General features: G+C 35.9%; 1 protein-coding gene across 2 annotated transcripts; it reads right to left on the reverse strand.

Moving 5' to 3' along the window:
* Positions 1-446: 446 nt before the first annotated feature.
* On the reverse strand, positions 447-13,822 carry pank1a (pantothenate kinase 1a). 2 transcript variants are annotated; one of them, XM_052579764.1, is made up of 7 exons: positions 13,010-13,822; positions 7,949-8,301; positions 6,977-7,230; positions 4,996-5,172; positions 4,337-4,460; positions 3,681-3,806; positions 447-3,189 (listed from the first exon to the last, which is right to left on the reverse strand). In XM_052579764.1, the coding sequence occupies exons 1-7, from the start codon at positions 13,233-13,235 to the stop codon at positions 3,130-3,132; spliced, it is 1,320 nt and encodes a 439-aa protein (XP_052435724.1). In that variant the 5' UTR covers positions 13,236-13,822; the 3' UTR covers positions 447-3,129. The 2 variants fall into 2 exon arrangements, with proteins under 2 accessions (XP_052435724.1, XP_052435725.1); XM_052579765.1 differs by lacking the exon at positions 13,010-13,822 and adding an exon at positions 11,681-11,910.
* Positions 13,823-17,311: the final 3,489 nt, after the last annotated feature.

Genomic DNA, 17,311 nt, shown 5'->3' on the forward strand with positions numbered 1-17,311 from the left:
ATTCTAAACTGAGACATTGATATGTAAAAAGATTATGTAGTTTTAAGACTCCGCCCTCGCCGTTTGTTTCTAGTTCGAGTTCCTAGGGTTCGAGCTAAAGCTTTATTAAGGGGGCAAGTCAGGAGATAACAGGAGATCAGCTGTTTGCCTATGCGTATTACCCTAGGGGGCAAGGTGAGCCACTCATTTGCTTTTGAAAAGCATTTATCTAGTACGTTTTTTTAAGGTAATGAATAGTTCAATTGTACGTGACATTTTTGTCCTCCACCTTTCTCATGTTCAGCTTAGTTTAAAATTTGCATTGTCACCGTGATAAGACATATATATATATATATATATATATTTTTTTTTTTTTTAAGATTTGCACAAACTTGTGTACTTCTTGTCTTCATTATTAATTGTAAGCATTTTAAAATGGGTGACAATTGAAAAAAAAAACCAACAAATTAATTTTTTGTTTTTAAACTTTATTATTCTTTAAAATGTCCTTTCTTGAGTCTATGCATAATTGCTTCCAATTATACCCAGTCAATCACACAGACATCAAATCTCTCTCTCTTTTTTTTTAACAAAGCCACATATTTCAACACAGTGTGGCTTTAATGACAACTGAGAAATGAAAAACAAAGACAGTAATATTGACATGTTTGTACAATCGAATAATAACAGCACAAAGTATCCAAGAATCATCAAACAAGCAACTCATAGTATAATTTTGTTTAAAAATGTCAGTAGGAATTAAAAGAAAACTCCAAGATACCCATTGTGTGTCAAAAGCCCATTTTCACTCTTTATAACAGTGTTACTGACAAAAGTGGCAAGCAGGACACAAGCAGCTCTCTTAACCAAGCTGCTTTCAGCAATCAACATTTAGCGTAACTGACTTAAATGCATAGCAAGAGTGAAGGGTCACCATTTAAAGGGGGAGAGAACCAAATACATTAAAATGATCTAAATAAGGATTTGTATTAGTACAACCGTCTGTGATATAGACTAATACTGCTTTTAAACTTTAACATCTGTGGATTGTGGATTCCTTACTAAACAAAACTGCTGTAACTGGCAGCTGGTTTTATTTCTTACTTGCATGACAACAAAAGTTACTTCAAACCTTACCAAAGTTTGCAAAACATGAAGCTGTGTTGTGTGGATTCAAGTCTAATGCAAAATGAATGACAGCTTTACGTGTAGCATAGAATTGTGCAGTGCAATTACACAGGCTTGAATACTTAAAAAAAAAAATACTTGCATCTGACTAAGATTGTGGAAAGAACAATTTGTCAGTACCATAAACGTACTATCTTCATCGATGTTAATTATCCATTCAGCATTCAGCTCTCATATTGATACACTGTATGGTATACAAACTAATTTAGAATGAGGAGTTTAAAACCTGATAATTTTCTAAAAAAAAAAAAAAAAAAAAAAAAATCCAGTTAAAAAAAAAAAAGAAAAACCTGGAAAAAAAAAAATCCAATAATTTAATGCAAAATGTACAAGGCCAACCAAAGCCATAATTAATTATAAAGGTATAAAAAATTTTCAAACATACATTTTTTATCGTTTGATTTTATGAAATAAAAATAAAGAAAATGTATATAAAAAAAATTTGTAAAAAAAAAAAAAAAGTAGTTTGCGATTGACATGTGAGGTCCCCAAAATCTAATTCAGAATTGAAATAACAAAAAAAATTAAATACAATAAAATAAAAACACAACCTAAAACAGCCGCAGAGGTTAAAAGAACAGATAAATCACATAGAAGGCGAGAAAGACAGCAAGGAGAATTGAACAACAGAGTTAACTAGTAAGGGAGTGGTGTTTTTGTTTTTAATGACATATGATATTGGACTTAGAAAGATTTTAGAAATACTCTAATGCTAGGCAACTTTTAGGAGAAGTAATGTGGTACATGGCCTGGTAAAGCAGGAATACTGGCATTGGCAGGCTGTCTGGTTTGACCTCTCCCAGTCTCAGTTTGGCACTACAATGAAAACACAACGGCTGAGTCTTAGAACTGTCTAAACATGTTTGATATTTGAATACTGAGGAACGGGGGGTTGTGGGTAACTGCTGTGTCATACTGACTTAATCTTTCTGTTTTGTCATCACACAGCAACTTTGAGTACTCTAGTACCATTCTAGATAAGAGGAAGGCAACCAAAGAGCAGGAATATATATATAACTGTGTACATCCAGAAAAAAAATTAGTTCTGGTTTAGACAGGAAAAAGAATGGAAAAAGGCAGGATGAAAAAGAGGCAAAGTTGGACAAAGAGGACAAAAATGTGGGATTTTAGGGGAGCTTTCTATCTGAAGTGCGTGTCAGACTGGCCACTTGGTCCCACCGAATTCCCTTTCACATATTAGTGACACCCTGAGCTTTCTGTGTATCATTTTACAAATAAAGGCTTTGTGTGATTCAGCGTAAATACATCTTTAAAAAGTTAAACCATTCTGATATAATTCTGAAAGTGGACTGATTCCTGTTTAAAATTAATTTAATGCATAAACGCATATAAAACTCTTAACTGTAGCGAAGAGGAAAAGTGAAAGGAGAGGCAACCGGAAAAAGGTTGCTCTATGCTGTATAGAGCCCAGTGTCTTTTCTTTACTATGAGGATTCCTGTCAGTCGGCACACATCTAACATAGCACCCGTGGCTTAAAAATGAACTAGAATGGTGCGTCATACATCATTTTGGGTCTGAACAGCAGTTTAACACAAAAATCATTTAACCAGGCCTGAAAACCGAAACCAGTTCATGCCGAATACTCTCTCAGCTGGTGGGCATGACAAGAATAGCAAAACTTTAAAAGGGCAAGTTTTGGCCATCAATAAACTCTCCCTGTTCACTACACAATATTTACAATCATTACAAAATGAAAACAACAACAAAAACAAGCAGAAAACAAATTAGCAATAAGGTTACGCTACCGTCAGCAGTCTTGAGGGAGACTAAGTTACTGATAAAAATAATGTTTAGAATCTTATTTTAAAGGCTATTTACAGGTTAATTACTATAATGGCTTCATTTAAATTTCCCAGTGTTCCAGTTTTCCTGTTGGAGCTTCTGTGTAGAAGTCTTAACGCAGTTTCTGGATCATCAGAGATGATGATGATATCTTTCCTTTATGCATCATCAGACGACTTCAGCAGTTCTAGAAAAGCACCAACAGCTCCAAAGTATCCCTGAATCGCACATACACACGTTTAAGTGTACATATAAACATACATGTTTTCATTAAACTACCACTGTAGAAGATAAATTATTCTGAGAATTTTCACTGTTATACACTACTTCAAAAATTTGGTTCCAGTATTTCTTTTTCTCCAACATTAATAATAATGTGATATCTGTAATATCAGAATCATACTGAGAACTAGAGTAATGACTACTGAAAATTCAGCTTTGCCATAACACAAATAAATGTCATTTTAAAATACATTCACATAGAAAAGTTGTTTTAAATTGTAATAGTATTTCATGATATTACTGTTTTCAATATATTTAAGATTAAAAAATGCAGCCTGGGTGAGCATAAGAAACTTTGTGGTATGTTTTAAATAAAAAACATTAACATATTTCACAGACCTCAGTCTTTTTAAATATAGTGTACTTCATTTTGAGAAAATAAATCCAACAGATTAAAAATAAATTATTAAAACAGAGAGAGAATTACCTCATGTTCCAGGAAAAGGGCCCTCAGCTGGCCCTTGGACCAGAAGTCCATAGCATAGGCAAGAAGCTTGGTCGACACAGTGTTTATACGTAGAAAGTTCCCCACAAACACAACCCGTTCGATTTTCTACAGGACAAAACAGAAACATCGCTCAGCATGACTAGGCCCGGATAGAATGCGTGCATGTTTTTCACATTTTCTGCACTCATTTTGATAGAAAATGTACAGAATCCTGTGGAACAGATTCAAAAAATATTCTATTAGTTAAAATGAGTGCTGAGTACTGCTGCAGGCCTACTGTATATTTCATGTGGGTCGGTTTATAACTCTAAATTAGGTTGTTTCCTGCAGCACCAGCAGGGGGAGTCCCGGCACAAGCTATTTGTTTTATGGACTTTTTATAGGAGGTGCTCAAATTGGTGTTTTTGATAAAAGTAAAAGCACTATGCACTTCATAGATAGTAGCTAATGTGATAAAATCATGTATTCTCTGCATATTGTTGGGAGTTTCTGCTCTGATGATGTTCTGTACACCCTGAAAGCCCTGTACAATGCTGCTTGATCACCAGGCTACAAGGCAACACTGTAGAGAAGCCCAGAGTGGCCAGACAGATGCTCACAGCTGCTGCTGACTGCACACACACACACACACACACCTCATTAACTGCACACATGCGTGCGATGGAGCCAATGTTATTTGTAATTGTGACGAGCGTGGCTCGGGCCAAGTCCTCTTTAGAAATACTCTCCCTCTTCTCTTTGCTCATCATGTGTCCAAAGCTATAATAAAAAAACAAGAAACATATCCACTTATCAGACACTCAGAAGAAGCTGCATTCCTGTTGCATAATAACATAAAGCTGGATAATGCAAAAGTCCTATGGGACTCCCAATAATTTAATGTACAATTACTATAGACTATGCATCTATGATAAAAAAAAAAACAAAAACAAAAAAACAGTAAAATAAATATAGATTGAAATGTATAAATAATTTTATAGGTACACAAATAATGATTTATAAGGTTATAAATGTCTCTAGTTTCCTGATTTAATTAATTAAATGCATCTGTGCTGAATAAAAGTATTAATTTATTTTTTAAAAAAAAGGGAAAAAGCAAATGATGGCAAACTTTTAAACAGCAGTGTAAATTCAAATAGCCATGTAAAGGAATTGGGATCTCATGTGTTTGTGTCACATGAAACAGATAAGCCTACACGCAAGACCCCATAAATACAGCTCAGAAGCATCGCATTTTATTTGTGGATCTTTGTCATCTGACACCACGCACACAAACACTGAGTGTCTTTTGTACCTTGAAGCCACCGCAGACCCTTGTAGGCCGAAGCGCTGGTAGTCACCTCCATAGATGTCCTTCACCAGTTTGTCCACGTTGGTGCTGTCCCCTTTGCTGGCCATTTCAAGGGCCTCTTCAAATGTCTCACAACCCGTCAACAGGCAGCAGAGTCCCAAAAACGTCCCTCCACCAAGACTAAAAAGAGCACAAAAAAAAATAAAAAAATAAAAACATGGTTACATGCCAAATCTGAAATGCACAAGTGCATTTATAAATGCATACAATTTGACCTTGTGACAACAATTTAAACTATGTGCCTATGGCCAAGGTTGCAAACAGGCCAGCTTACAAAAGGAGACAAGTAACAAGTGTTGTGGTAACTGCAACACAAAGCAAAGTCTACATCATACCTTATATCACACATACACGACCAAAAATTTAGAATAATTAAGATTTTATGTTTTTGAAAATAGTCTCTTATTCTCACCAATGATGCATTTATTTGATTTAAATAAATTGATTAAAAATACAGAAAAATAGTAATATTGTGAAATATTGCCATTTTAAAATGATTGTTTTCTATTTTTATATATTTTAAAATGCAATTTATTCCTGAATTTTCAGCAGCCCTTAGTCTTCAGTGTCACATGCTCCTTCAGAAATCATTCTATAAGCTTATTTGATGCTCAAGATACAAGTCTTATTATCAATATTTTAAACAGCTGTGTTGCTTAATATTTGTTTGGAAGCTATTAACTAAAATGAAAACGTTTGGGGTAAGAAAGTATTTTTATTCAGCAAGGACGTATTTAGTTACAATAAAGATCAAAAGTTTCAATAAAGACATTTACAAAAGTAAAAAAATTTTTTAATAAAAATCACATTTCAAATAAAAGCTGTTGTTTGGGGGGGGGGGCGGTATTTGTTATCAAAGCAGCAAAAGCTGTTTTAAATATTGATGATAAGACACTGAAGACAGTGCTGTCAAAGGATTAAATTACATTTTAAAATATATTTAAATGGAAAAAATAGTTTAAAAACTTACTTTGACTTGTAACAATTTTCCACACTACTACTTATTGTACAGTATTTAATCCAACAAATGCAGTTTTGGTGAGCATATAAACATTAAATCATTTGAATTAAAATCATCAAACCTTTGACATGTAGTGTAAATGAATAAGGTAGAAATGACTAAACTGAACAGGATCAAATTGACAGGAAAACACACACAGAGGTTTGTCAAATTTGAGTAATAGCTCCTGATCCTCCTGCAAGTGGGACAGATTTGCACAAAAGCTTTAACTACTGCTGACAAATCTCCTCCCATCTGTCAATCACGACAGAACGGCTGTTCCATTCTGGCACAACCACATTTAAAACGCTCATCTGTTAACTGACAGTGAACTTCACAACCTATTCTGTTGTCAGTCACATCTGAAGATGACTCAATCTCATGTTTCAAAGGGAAAAATAAACACGGCAGGAGGTGATTGTGTTCTTGTGCTTCTAACAGGCTTTTGATTCTATGTCCTTGATTGATGAGGAAACAATCAAGTTCATGTGGTTACCAAACGGCAAATGTAAACTCATATTTCATGCTGGAGAGGGACATCTTAAGATAAAAGCTCCATGGTGTGGATGGATCTCAACAAAAATTGCTCATAGAGAATACAGAATAAGCTATATATTTTTGAATAAATGTAAATTACAACCAGTATTTTGTATTTTTTTTTAATGCAGTTATCAATAATAAAACATCCCTATGTGAATTTCTTTTGGAAACAAATGGATGAAACCAAAATACTAATTTTATCACACACTGTAGTTATTGAATGTAAATGTAGTTATTGTGTAATGCACTCGAAATTGCTTTAGAATCTGCCAAATAAATTGTAATTGTTAATAAACTTTATTGTCTGGCAAAGTCTGGCCATGTTACTGACACTCCTATTTGTAGGTTTCTTCTATATGGTGCAAAGTGCTCAGCTGTGCTGACCTGGAGCCCGTCACTCTTTTGTAATCATCTTTTGCATAGACTGCCAGAATGCTGACGCCCGAGCCAATGTTGACCAGCAACATGGGAAAAAGGTTGTCAAGACAACAGGGTCTCTTGATGCAGTTCTGTGTGTCGGAGGGGTTCTCAAAGTAATAGCACTCAGGATGACCGTTAAAACCGACCGAGTCAATGTACAGCAGACCCTGGATTAGGCAATCAAGCTCATCCAACTTCAGCAGCTCAAGGTCTGCCATCTACAAAGAAAAAAAAGAAGGATTCATGACTACTCATTGCTCTGAAATGTACACATTTCATTCCCTTAAACATATATCCAGATTTTTTCTTGAACATACTTTTATTAATGAAAAAACTGCATAGCCTTTCCATTGAGCAGTTTGGACTTCATTACCAAACCATTTTTTTAAAGGTCAGTTTAAAAGTAACACTGTGTCCTAAACACAATACAAAAAGCAATACATTTAAATCTGTCTTGATTAAAAAATAAATTAAATTAATAAATAAATAAAAAACAAGATATATATACAAGTTCAAAATGTGTGTCAGTAAGATTTATCTTTTATCAATACTTTAATTTAATTAACAAATTAATACTTAATAAAATGGAATTATAAACGTTCGTATGTATATAAACATATTTTGAATGTTATAATTTCACATTATTTCTGTTTTTACTGTTTTTATAATGCAGTAAATGCAGCCTTGCGGAGCATAAGAGACTGCTTATATCAAAGGCTTAAATATATATATATATAATAAAATTAAAAAGACTTTTGAACAGTAGGCTATTTAATTCTAAATAAATAAAAAGAGCATAGTATTTAGTATTTATTTATATACACAGACACACACACTTCTCATTGGTCCAATATACTACTCCACACCGCTGTTTATTAACCATTTGATTTTACTGTCAGTTCAGTTTGAATGCCATGCTGTGGTACATCTCCTTACCGTTCTGAAATCATTCTCAAACTTGTATGCCCCGCCACCTGTGGCACACAGTGTGGTATGCAGGCTGGAGAAGTGCTTATCTCTGCCCATCTGGATGAATCTGTGCATGGCAGCGGTGGGGAAGCGGATAAAGTGCAGGTTCCCTGTGCGACCGCAGATTGTCAGGTTGCGTAGCTCCAGGTGTACATCACGGACACCAGTTTTGCCATAGGCTGTGTTGGAGGTGAGGTACCTGCGTATGCTCTTCAGATTCTCCACCTCCTCCTGCTCCTCTTCTGCAGTGATGTCTTTTGGCTCGAAGTAAACAAGCTTTACTAAACTACCGCCGATATCCATTCCAAACCATGGAAAGGCTAGAAAGAGATAAAGAGACTGATCAACATGATTGCATAAGTTGTGTACCAAAGATAAGACAGTAGATAAACTGAACTGGCAAATAAACTCTTCTAAAGAACCCTCACGTACACAATAAATAATGAAAGGTGGGTTAAAACATAAGAAAAACAACCTGACCATATTTTCGCAGTAGGTAAACAACCGTTCAAAATATTTTTTTCTCACAAAGAATTATGCTCTATTGTACTTTTTGTTCAGCAAAGAATTCTAAAAAAAGCACCATGGCTTCCACAACATTGATAAATATATGTGTGTGTGTGTGTGTGTGTGTGTATATATATATATTAGTGGTGGGCCGTTATCGGCGTTAACGTGCTGCGTTAATGCGAGACTCTTATCGGGCGATAAAAAAAAAATATCGCCGTTAATCAATTCTCAAAGTTGGGTTGGGAGCTGGGTCTAGGCGAGCTATGATGACTTTCACCTTGATATTTTATATAACCGACTGGCTGAGGTCAGCCTAAAAAGATGCTCAGAAAAGTTGACCGGCCACTCCTGCACATCGTCACGAAAGCTAATATTTTTCACATGTTTTTACGCCTTACTGCTTGTCGATTTAAACATTAAAGCATCCAAACACAAGACACGGAAAAGCTGAACAGAGTAGCTGGTTACTCGCGCTGTGTTCGGTGCGGAGAGAGAGAGAGAGAGCCGCGTATCACGGACAGCGACACTGAACCGAGCGAAAGGCGTCTCAAAACACTTGAACATCGAATTTGCTTATTTTTGCTCTTGTGCCGACAAATACATACAAAATATGTCAAAATATCCACCTTGGAAATTATGCTCGAAAAAACTGTCAATTATTTCTTAAGTGAAAGTAAACAGTTGAGGGAAAAAAATGGGATGTGTATTATATTGGATGCGTTCATCGTCTCTTAAAGTGACCGCGCCTAATTTAGCTACTGGCTGCTGTAATGTTAATTCAAGAAAATGAAAATGAAAATTACTCACTGCTCTTGACTGAATTACTTTGTAGTTTTAACAGTCTAACCAAAAATTATTCAGACACCAGGTATAATTTTTGATATATATAGCAAAACTGTAATAATGTGAGACATTTTGAAGGTGTCTGAATAAATGTAGGTTTGATTGTATATTTCATTTTTACATTGAAGACTATCCAGTGCTATTTTACATTTAATTATTTGGTTTCTGTACCTTGACACCTACAAACTTGAAAAAAACTTAAACATTGGTGTGAAACAGGCGTAATGTTGTTTGGACCTTGTGCAATGTGGAATTAGTTTATAGCTTTTACAAGCACTCTGTGATGCATTTTGGAAACAGGAGATGAGCCCTTTTCTAATGTACCACATATTCTGAATGCCTTCGGTAGAATTCGAATGAGCCATTTTAATCTAGATTAATCTAAAAAAATCTTATCGACCCCAAATTTGTAAAAGCAAGTTAGCTAATTCAAACATTGCAAGCAGGTCGGCTAAAGAGAAGCGGAGACTTGCTTGCCCCAAGCAACACTGCAGCATCTGATGAAGAGTCAGGCAGTTACCATGGAGACAGCCACGAGGCTGCAAATGGCTGCTCTAGGATGCTTAGCAGGTGAGAAACAGACTTATAAGCAGCAGGGGGAAAGTCTTATATAATCATTGGTAATCATTACTGATGTGACTCTTACATCAGGCATTCACTGGACTGACCCCAATGAAAACTGGAAGAATCAGGGCAGGTCAGGGACACAGATCTGAACTCGAATAGCCTTGTACACCCAGATCAATCTGACCTTCCAGGTATAAAACACTAAGCTGGTGCTGCACAGGTGACTTGTCTGCAACAGAACGCTCTCTGCTACAACATCATCTCAAATGACCCTCACACTTCTATCCCCCTCTAATATAGATGTTGGTGAATGCTGGGAGGCTCATTCTGGACCTCGCTCTCATTTCAGAGAATGCAAATCAAGTGGACGAGAGCCCATCTAAATGAATATGCATGTGCTTTGCTTCCAAAGTTTTAAAAAACACAGGGGTAATTAATGTTATTTGAAGTGAAAAATGCAGAAGAACATCCCAGCCAGGAATGAAACAATGTTGCCTCTTCACTGACATGAATGACCTGAGCCAGAAGCAGCAGGTGAACAGGGGGTGTGACAGTGGTCTGACATAATGACATCAAACAGCCCATGTGGGTGAAAGGTCTGTTTACTTCCCCCAGTTAACCGAGGCATGAAGAGGGAGAGAGACGGAGAGAGAGAGAAAATTGGCAGGCATGGTGTCCATGTGAGGGGCTGGGAAAGGCAAAGAAGTGGCGAGAGAGAATGTGACCAACGAGAAAGTGAGTGTCCATGTGAAAGAGAAGGGGATTGTGCAAAAGAGCAAGAATGAAGACCACTGAGCCTGAATCACCCATCAAACTAGAACAGAGGAAACATTGCCATCACTAAATTCAACATTAATGTCAGACCTACAATCACTCGGTATTACCTACTTCAAAAGCAGTCAAAATATTCATATACATACATTTAAACACAATAATCTAATCTAATATAATAATAGTTTTTTTATATTCACAAATATTTAATGCCAGTCTGCTTTATGTGCTTGTGGTGTGTGAAACATAAGAACTAAAACCTGGGACAGGCCAAAACTTTGCACTTAACTACTCAACATCCTGCTGTTTTGATAAAATAACAATTTAAACTTCCTTTTCCATGTTTTTACTATCCTTATTTCCCTCCTTCTTCTAGCTGGTGCTATTCTGGACAATGTTTTAAAAACAGTACTTCTTGTGTTATTGCCTCCTTATAATAAATCGCTTCTTGGATTTTTTATTTGTCATTTTGGACAAAGGTGTCTGCTAAATGAATAAATGCAAACGATCAGGTCATACAAGTCTTTCAGACTACAGAGATAAAAATATCTTTGAAAAAATCTAAGGTTGATACACTACTCTAAAATATTGCTTATGTGGTGGTAAGAATACATTCCAACACTATGACCATGGGTTGAGCATAGATAAAATAACAATAAAAAATGCTGCAACAAAAGTGTTACCACACACACAAAACAGAGCTGGAGCAGAGGAATGTTGACAAGCTGGCCTGGCATGCAGTCTGACACAACTAAAGACTCACTCAACTGTGTGAACTCTATATTAAGCTTTCATTTTTCTGCTGCTGTTACCTTTGGCAACACAAAGTAAACCTGACATCAAGACACTTTGTCTTACAACATTTCTGCGCTTTAGTAAATACCAAAGAAAAAATCTAATCCATTTACAGTGTCACCAGAGGATGTTGCAAAGAAATAAAATTACTATCAGAGAAATTTCAGAGAAAGTGGATGTTTTACAACATCACACAAGAACGAGGTGTCTTACCTGGCTTACTTGAACACTTCAACTTCATCTTACTGGTAATCCTAATATATTCAGGTGCAAACAAAAAAAAGCCCAAACAGCAGGAGAGCACACAGGCAAAGCGCAATTAATAGTCTAGTTTGGCTTGTAATGCATTATAACTACACTGTAAAAAGCTGAATTCTCAGAGTCGCTTTGCAAAAGTGAGTAAAAGCGGAAAATGATGCATAGTGGAGGGTGGGGGCGTTTCTGTCTAGCCCTTTAAACCGGCCACGCGAAGACAAAACTCATGCGCTGATTGGTCGAAACGCATCGAGCCTTCCCATCAGCAGCGGTTTCAGCACACCTCCTGACTTCACAACGACCAATCAGAGAGCGAGAAGAACAGTCTCACAGGTTTCTTCAAAACAAAACACACTCTTCGGAACACGAGACAGACACGGCACTGAAAAGACGACAGTATGTAGCTTGGGAATGCATTTTTAAGCCAGAAGTGATTCATTTTTATATACGTTTGAGAAGCGTTAAAAACTGTAATGTCATCATTTGCTGATACGAACGGAACGCCACATTAAACCAATCTGACAAGGGTATACTACTGAATCTACAGCGTAAAACATACGAAACCGGTGTAGACCTATTTTCGAAACAATGACTCTTAAGACTCGGTTAAGAGTCGGTGGTGAATCACAAACATATATTGTGCTTCCAATGTAGTCCAATTCCCGGACAAATGACTCTATTGAATCGATTATTTATAGTGAAACAAAACAAAATACTTCGGAATCAGTCAAGAGTTACTGATTTATCGGGCTAAATGAACCGGAGATTAAGTTACAGTATTTTATCTAAAAATGTGTCAGCTCCTTTTGTATGGACTTTATAAACCTAACGTTACTTGTTCTCTGGAATTTTGTTACCTCACAATTTTGGCAACATTAGATTAAATGAACATTTCAGTTCTTTTTTTTCTTCTCGAAAGTACTTAATTAAAAAAAATCGATAAATTCCTTAAGATTCTGAACCCATACTTTGGACTCAAAAATCGTTATTACGTTACCTGAGGTCGATACATCTGTAACATTACAAGAAGTGAATTCGCACATACATTTTTCCAATGCCAGTTACTGTCCCATTATTAAGGGTAACTAATATATTGTACCATTACACTGGCTAAATTAATTTTAACCCTAACAAAAACGGCCATAAACCATTACTCAATGTGTTAAACATTGACACGGACACGTCCTTACCAGTGTATCTTTTGGGATAACTGCATATCAGACTCTGCTGAAATCATATACGTACAAATATTATCTGCTGAGCTCTGGTGTCTGACTATAAACTTACGAGGTCTGTTTTTCCTCACTGACTCGATTCGCATCCGCAGCCGACACCTCTTGGGCGGGGACCCGTTGGTTTGAGGGTCGTGGTGAAGATGGTGGAGATTATCCTCCGTCGGACTGAACGGGCTGCAGCTCCCGTTGCTCAGCTGTCGCCGGAGTGGCCTGTGCATGCCGTTTGTGCAGCAAGGACCCGATCCTTTCTGATCCATCACTGATTTGGCCTTATCCATATTTCAATGCACAGAAAAAGCCTACAGCGCACGGCTCCAGAAATAAGGTTTGAGGCGAGCCTCAAAGCACATACACGCGCTGGATGTGTCGCGCTCTTGAGATAAGACAAGGCTCGTGGCTAATGAACTATGCCAAATGCACGGATTTTTATCTAAAAACAGCCGCAGCGATGATAAAATCGCGTGTTTACGAGTGTCGAATCGTAAACGATGAGCGCAAAACACTAACACAGGCTGTGATCGAGGTCACTTTCGGTCATATTTCCACTCTCCAGTCCTGGCGCTGCGGCAGCCACCCCGTCAAACACCCGGCTCGTGACGTCACCAGAATGGCTCCACGAACCAGATTTACAGCCTAGCACGCGCACTCACACAGCCACGGCGTATCGCTAACAATAGATCAAAGTACAGAACGATCTTTCCTAACAAGTTATTCGAGAATGTCTTTGTATATTTCCCTTTTGTCTGCGAGGTACGGTATGTTCATCTGTGCCACTCATGTTGTGTGTTAATAATAGTAGCCTATCTATCTATCTATCTATCTATCTATCTATCTATCTATCTATCTATCTATCTATCTATCTATCTATCTATCTATCTATCTATCTATCTATCTATCTATCTATCGTCAAATTAATTATTTAAATGGGTAGCAATTGAAGCGATTTCTCTGCATGTAGCCTATGTGTGTGGGGTAAATGAGGTCAAAGGGGAGTTTCAGTTTGGTGGTTCTCGGGTGTCAAGTAGGCTAAGTATCATGAGAGTAAGGAAGGACATTAGAAAGAGAAAGACGAAGGAGGCTTCAAATTAGTGCGTTATTTACCAAAATAACATTTTATGTAAGTGATGCAGGCTAAGTTATTTGAAATAAATTGGTTTTAAATCTCTATGATGTGAGTTCATATTGAAATAAACAAATGCAGACATTCCTAAATGGCAAACCTACACGCCTTATGCAATCTTAGAGCCTACTAAGTTTCCGAAATGGCAGAAAAAAATACTTTTCCCACCTCATCCACTTAGAATAACAAATCTAACAATTCTGCAATAAAGGTTAATGAAGAAAAACATTTATTTCTATTCTTTATTTCAATAATGTTTTGTTTTGTGGAAATTATAAATGATTGAAAATTTTATTTAGCTTTTTAAATTATGATGAAAATGTATTTAGCTTTTTCTTGGTGATTGTTCTCAACTGGCCTGGCCACCTAATGGGGAAAAAGAGTAACTGACAAGTAATACTGAGTGGCAAAGAGAAGTAAACACCACACTAACCGGAGGCAAGTCTCCAATCAGTGGTAACTAACTTTGGTCAGTCCTTTTAGTTAGCTTCAGAAGAGTATATCTGACAAATAATAAAGAGTGTTAAAGAATAATTGCATCATCAAATGTCATTTCATTCACTGTGTACATTTCTGGAAAGTACTGTGGGCGGTACTTTTCAGAATAGATACATGCTGAAATAGCTACAGGACTGAGAGGGGCCAAATCATTCGGGAAACTGCAGCGAATGTGACATCAGTGACCTCAACTTCTTGGAAAGCCAGGAGAGAACCGGACATCTCACCCATAATGTAATGAGGCCAAATGAAAATTTAAAAATTTGCTTTTAATCAATGAAACAAATACACACACACAAAATTTGATTGGGTCCGATCAAATAAGCAAATAACTGAAAACAAATAAATAAAAAAATACTAAAAAATTAAAATAAATTATTAAACATTTTAATCATGCATATAGCTTTTAAATGGTTTAACTATTATATAATTAACACAGAAATCCAAGCATGACGTCTTTCATACAGGAATTTGTGATAAGCTCTTCTTATCTGATGTGGTAGTTTTGTTTTGAGCACAGCAGATAGACCGCATTATTCTTACAGTCAAAATGAAAAAGAAGTTACAAGTCTTCCTGGAATATATGTGTATGTTTCAATGACTTTCAATTAAACAAGAGTCATTTTTTAATCCAACGTTTCCTTAATATACAAAAAATCATTTTTAGTACAAGACTTTTGTTATTTTAGTTATTTTTTCTCATCCACCTTATTTTAAAATGGGGCACACACAGAATACTGTTGTTTTTGATACTATCCCATGCATAGGCTTGACCCGTTTTGTCTATATTTAAAGTGTCTTAATGTTCATAAGGCACTGGTCTGAGTACTCAGTGTTGTTCAACAGCTGGGTATTTTGTGATGGTAAGACAATTCTGTATGCACAGTTGCAGGATGCAGGGATACACACATAGTTTTAGAGCGCCCTCGTCCCAGCTCAATGGACAGGTTTCAGTGGCCATGTTTAAGGCAGCTTTAGACATCCTATAGTGGTACCAGTCTCCAAAAGCTGAAGACAGAAAAATAAACCAACAGAAATGTGTGTTTTGGTTTGTTGAGAAAAACAGACCAGATGCAGCTATAGACAGCTCTAGTTAATTTCACCTGTGGCCACTCACAGCATATTGCTATATTTGTATATTTGTAGGTGTTAATTATTTGTGCCCTGCTCAGAAAAGTAACATGATATTCAAACTGATTTATTTTGGGAAGCTGACTTGAATGGGAATAGAAACTATTGTGGAAAATGGGTACAAGTTACTTTGCATCACTATGCAAAAAGTTATAATATGCTAAATGTTCATATTGGTGGGTCCTCTGGCTGATTTTTATGCTCTTAAAAAGGATGTAGTAATTAACACTTTTTTAAATGTATGACTATTTAACAAACTATGTGACATTTTGTTTTGAAAAAAAAAAAAACTGTCCATCAAAATAGTCTTTTTTTATTTTCATACAGTAAAGCGCCGGGCCATGGCTCTGATGGTACCTTAGAGATTTTAGATTCACACTCACTAAAAAATTCAGAAAACGCAGATTTTTCTTTACTATACTATAACATTACATAAATACTGATAAGTATTCATATAAATAAGTAATAAATAAACTGTGATAATAATTAAATGGAGACATTGAAGCGCATTGTAGGTATTTTATGAGTGACCAGACATGAGCTATTCCCACAACTATGCCCACAGTGACAAGTAATTATTACAACAAAGGGAAATATGAGCAATATGAAATGCCTAAAATTGTCAAATAGACAACAAAGGCAACAAAGTAAAGGCTACATTTTGTAATTTATTCGTACATGTTAGGCAGCTAGCTAGCAAGTCTTATTAGCATACCCATACCTTTCATTTAAATTCTGTGCATATGATACGTACAGTGGAAAATGACATACTCAAACTTAATAATTTCATTTTATGAAGCCTAGATTATCCTAGTCCTAGTCATGGTCTTTTTCAAAAGACATTAAGACACTTTTCGGTGAATTAAAAGCAAGTAGTAAGGTAATTGATAGTAAAACAAAACTACAGAAGCTTTAACTTATTTTAAAGAAAATAAAGTAAAATGAAATAAGAAGTTAACTCAAGCCAAAAAAATTCCACTGTGTCAGTGTTGTCAGTTAAGATGTTCTAAAAAGTCTTTTTCAAAATAGGCCTACTACATAAACATCACGGTCTAATACACAGGCTGATTTTTATCTTTATATTGACATTTTATCCTGCTTCTCTTCTATGCGTCACTTCCTGCCTTGTGCCCCTGATCATTTTCTTTTCACTCATTTATTTTAGAAATGATACTTTAAGAGCACATAAATGGCCAAACTATTTTAACTGTGTGCGCCATGCATAATTAATACATTATGATGATGTATTATAATCATGTCATGAGAGAAAGTGTTTAAATTAGTCCAACATGACATGTTGTCAAATCTTATCTACATTATTTTAATCAGTTTGATTAGCGGTAATTGTTTTTAATGAGTCTTATGTTTTTCTTTGCTTGATTTATTGTAAATTAAGACACATTTAATTAGCCAATTAATCTATTTTCTAACAAATATGCTTTAGGAGTGTAGAACAAATTTCACATCGGAACTGGTCAAACAGAAGGCAGTTGGTTCCAAATGGAGCCTAAATACATGTAACTTTCAAAATTCTGTTTTTCACACAAGCTCATCTGATGTTTGACAGCTGAGTTAATCTTTTATAAAGTTGTTACTTGGATAATT

The sequence above is a fragment of the Carassius gibelio genome, chromosome B17 (assembly GCF_023724105.1).
Source record: "Carassius gibelio isolate Cgi1373 ecotype wild population from Czech Republic chromosome B17, carGib1.2-hapl.c, whole genome shotgun sequence".
In the NCBI taxonomy this organism is placed as follows: Eukaryota; Metazoa; Chordata; class Actinopteri; order Cypriniformes; family Cyprinidae; genus Carassius; species Carassius gibelio.